We start from the raw sequence: 3917 nt of genomic DNA on the forward strand, positions 1-3917 counted from the left end.
CAAATAGTCATAGCAATTACTTCGTGGTCCATGATATCTTCCTACATCAGGAAGGAAATGTTTTACCAATAAGGGAGCTTCGTTGCGACGAGGGAGAGAGGCACGGGGAAACCCTAGCTTCTTCGTAGTGAGTGATGGATGTCGCTGGGAGCTTTGTTGTGGCGAGGGAGGCTGCGATGAGGGAGGGGCGGCGAGAGGAGAATGACGAGATAAAAAGTTGATTTTATAAACATAAAAGGACAACAAGAATGAGGGGATGAGAAAATATTGTATTTAGAATTTTTTTTTAAAAAAAAAAAAATATGATGCGGGCCCACCAAAGAGCAATTCGTTCACAATAAAAGGTCCATGCTTAACAACTCTATGTGGTATATATATATATATAATTCTATTATGATGTGTGCCCAGCGGAATATCATTTTTTAATTTAATTAATTTAAATTTTTAAGAACATCCACATCAATTTCTCTATCTAAAATACATAATTTAGGATAAAAAAAATTATTTTATTAAATTTAGATATTTATTTTTCAATACACCATATATCAGTTTCTCTATTTCTTCTCTTTCTTCTATAATGTTTAGGGAATGAAATTTATTCCCTATATTTAAAGAAGTATTGTTCATAAATTCATAATTTAGTCCGCTAGGATGAGTCTAATGGCTAACGCATGAGGTGTTGTCATCATGAGGTCTGGGGTTCGAATCTCGGTAAAACCGAGATAAATACCTCCCTTATGTGTTAATCACTATTCCAAAGGCTAGTAGCCGTCCATGATTTATCTTCTTGGTCCTGGAACGGATTGGTAGGGGCGCTGGAAGTGAACGTATTCATCTTTTTATCATCATAAATTCATAATTTAAAGAATAGATAGAATAGTTGATATTAAAAATTAAATTTAAGGTAAAAATTTTGAATAAAGTATACGATAATATGAATGCTATAACTATGCCAACCATATTTTACATACATAAATATAACTTTTAAGAACAAATAGCCAACTATGAGTTTGGGTGGATGATAAATCATAGTGGAAATAGAGATCTGTGAAAAGCAATTCTTTTGCTTTGGCACAATTAATTTCTTTCTGAAATAAATTATATTATTTAAGTTAAGAGTATTTTTTTGTTGTAATTAATTTATTTTCGAAAGGCAAACAATGTCAGATTTGAATATTGAGCTGGCAAAAGTAAAATTTAATGTAGAATTATGTTTTGCCAACTTAAATAAAGCATAAAATCCCTTTTGACAAAAAAAAAAAAAAGATTATCCTTAAAAAAACTCTGAAATATTACTGATTACAAAAACAATTGATCTGAAGATCCATGAGTTAATAGCTTTGTTTATTGTTTATATAAACTATTGTAATGTACATTCACATCCCTTTATCCATTGGGCAAGTCTGTGCCAACTTCTTCAAGTTCTCTATGATCATAACCAGCTTGGTGTTCAGCCTGTTGACGAAGCACTTGGGCAACCAACCCGCAGGATCCAACTAAACCAAAAAAAAAAAAAGGAAGAAAAATACAAAATAAATTAAACGAAATGCATGCAAAAAAAGGAAATGAGATGAACTGGAGAAATCTGTGCATGCACCTGAACAACGTAGGTGACCATGCAAGAGTCATCTTCAAGCTTCTCGACCACCCAGCCAGACTGAAGCAGCAGCCCTCGAATGGAGTTACTGTTCTTGGGCTGCAGTCCTGCGGCGATCTCCTTGGGCAGAGAAGCCACGGCGACCACCAAAGTGCCGTCGTCCAGAGTCTCTCGACGCTCGTAGACAATGAATTCTCTCTTCTTGAACAGAGGCTTCGACGCGTCGCCGAACCGCAATCCGATGATGCTGAGGTTGTCGGCGAGATCCCTGATGTGTTTTGCTTCCACCAGATCTGGATCCCATTGCTGCTTCTCAATTAATTTTTATTTATTTTATTATTATTTTAAGCTGTTTTATAATTAGGGCTCTGTATTTAATCAATCAATCTACCAGGATTTGAAAACTGGCTGAAAAATTAAGAAAAAATCGACAGACCGACCGACCTTAGCGGCGTCGATGGCGTTGGCGACGACGATGAACTGCTCCGGCGAGACCGACTGGAGGAGCCACCGGCTCCGGAAGACGTGAAGCGAGCTGGACCTCCGCTTGGATATCTCCACCCCGTTCTCGAACGTCAAAACCTTCCACCCGTCGCCGCCGCCGGCGCGGCTCGTCTCGGAAGCCGACAGCAGCTCCTGGATGCACCGCTCGCTCGCGTACGTCACGTATCTCCGCAGCGAGTCCTCGCTGACGGACCTGAATATCATATCGACCGCTGCCGAATCATGAAAAAATCCAAATAACTTTTACGATGAGCTAGCTAGCGTTACCAGGATCGAGAGCAGGAAGAAGTGGAAGTGATTTGGGAGGCAGAGTTGGTCATCGTCGTGTTGATTAGCTAGTGGAAAGCGAGAGCAAGGAGGAGGGGGCGGTTTAAAGAGGAGGAGGCGGAGTGGCCGGAGAACATGTGCAGTGGCAGAGGAAGAAGGTATGGATGCATTGATTAGACGGCACGTGGACGGAAGCATTGGAGATGGATTCTTTTCTTTTTCATTTCTTTTCTTTTCTTTTCTTTTCTTTTCTTTAAAGCAGGGGAAGACGGAGCACATGGACTGGTGGTGGTGGTGGTGGTCGGAGATCATCATGGGAAGAGCAGGGGAAAAGCATGCACTACTTGCCCGTTCTGTGGATTGCTACCACTGTGCCATTGCTTCAAAGGGAACCAAATAAAAGAGTACGTGGCTTGTGTGGAAACATGCATTGCATGGAGGAAGATAATAAGAGAAGAGGAGATAAAGACTAGCAATTGAAAGAACAGTACTCACACATACATAAAGAACACTCAAATATGAATCGAGAATTTACATATGTTTTTTTTAATTTCCTAGTTAATTAAGATGGTTTGGTCGTCAAATCATCGTCACCGGGAAACACAATTGGCCGAGGTGGGTGACCTAGCATGCCACCTCAGAGAGACCATACATGTTAGGGGTACACACACCCTTTCCATGGCACCATATTGTGTTTGGCCCATCCATGTTCTCTTAATTGCCCCAGTACTGATCTTCTAGTGCATTGTCTCCCGTCTGACTGTAAGCTTTGTTTGGTTCGTGTCTCCCTTTCTAAGCTGTCGACTCGAAGCCTAATGAGTTCGTAAGACACGCAATGGCTGAATCATGATCAGTAAAAGCTTAACCGTGACAGAGAAAGCTCGACTCGATCGGAAACAAGCACATTTAATTTTTCTTCATCGGTTAATGGACAAGGGAGAACAAAGGAAACAATTAATGCAACTAAAAGGTTCGATAAAGGTAGTACGTAGTGGTTATGATTGAAACAAAAAACTTTAAATTAAACATGTGGTTAAGCCAATGCTACAGACAGACAAGTGTATATATACATATATATATATATATATATATATATATATCTTTTGTATTTTGAGGTGAGTTTTATATTGGAGAGAGAGAGAGAGAGCGCATCCTGTCAGTATTTATAATTTGCCCAAGCTGTCAATGTCAGGATAGCAAGAACAATCCATCGTTATAATTCAATAAGATGCAAGTTGAGATTTGTGGTCAAACATTATCTTTCTTTGCTTGGAACTACAAGTAGTAGCTAAAGTTTGGACTTTGGACTAAGGAAGAATAAGGAGGAGGAGGAGGAGGAGGTGCTGGTGTTGTTCCCTTGCAATCATGGACACAAGCAGGCATGCACAGCCTTCAAGTCTGGACTCTGAAATGGATGACAGAGGGGATGAGCATGATGGTAGCTAATGCAGGGTCCAAGACTGGGACTTAGAACATTGTGAATTTATTTGAGGAAAAATGCTTTAAAAAAAGTAAAGGGAAATTCAGTATATGATGATATATTATCTTG

The 3917-nt window shown here is 39.7% G+C and overlaps 1 protein-coding gene across 1 annotated transcript; it reads right to left on the minus strand.

Moving 5' to 3' along the window:
• Positions 1-1281: 1281 nt before the first annotated feature.
• LOC122021104 (START domain-containing protein 10-like) lies at positions 1282-2527 on the minus strand. The gene is made up of 4 exons (XM_042579187.1): positions 2369-2527; positions 2042-2294; positions 1598-1903; positions 1282-1496 (listed from the first exon to the last, which is right to left on the minus strand). The coding sequence occupies exons 1-4, from the start codon at positions 2419-2421 to the stop codon at positions 1377-1379; spliced, it is 732 nt and encodes a 243-aa protein (XP_042435121.1). The 5' UTR covers positions 2422-2527; the 3' UTR covers positions 1282-1376.
• Positions 2528-3917: the final 1390 nt, after the last annotated feature.

This window comes from Zingiber officinale, chromosome 9A (genome assembly GCF_018446385.1).
Source record: "Zingiber officinale cultivar Zhangliang chromosome 9A, Zo_v1.1, whole genome shotgun sequence".
NCBI lineage: Eukaryota > Viridiplantae > Streptophyta > Magnoliopsida > Zingiberales > Zingiberaceae > Zingiber > Zingiber officinale.

What these genes read in the sequence shown, in the direction of transcription:
- LOC122021104 (XM_042579187.1), bottom strand. Translation starts at nt 2,421, where the DNA reads ATGACCAACTCTGCCTCCCAAATCACTTCCACTTCTTCCTGCTCTCGA. An exon ending in ACGCCATCGACGCCGCTAAG is followed by an intron (nt 1,904 to 2,041) that starts GTCGGTCGGTCT and finishes ATTGAGAAGCAG; the next exon opens with CAATGGGATCCAGATCTGGT. An exon ending in TGGTCACCTACGTTGTTCAG is followed by an intron (nt 1,497 to 1,597) that starts GTGCATGCACAG and finishes TTTTTGGTTTAG; the next exon opens with TTGGATCCTGCGGGTTGGTT.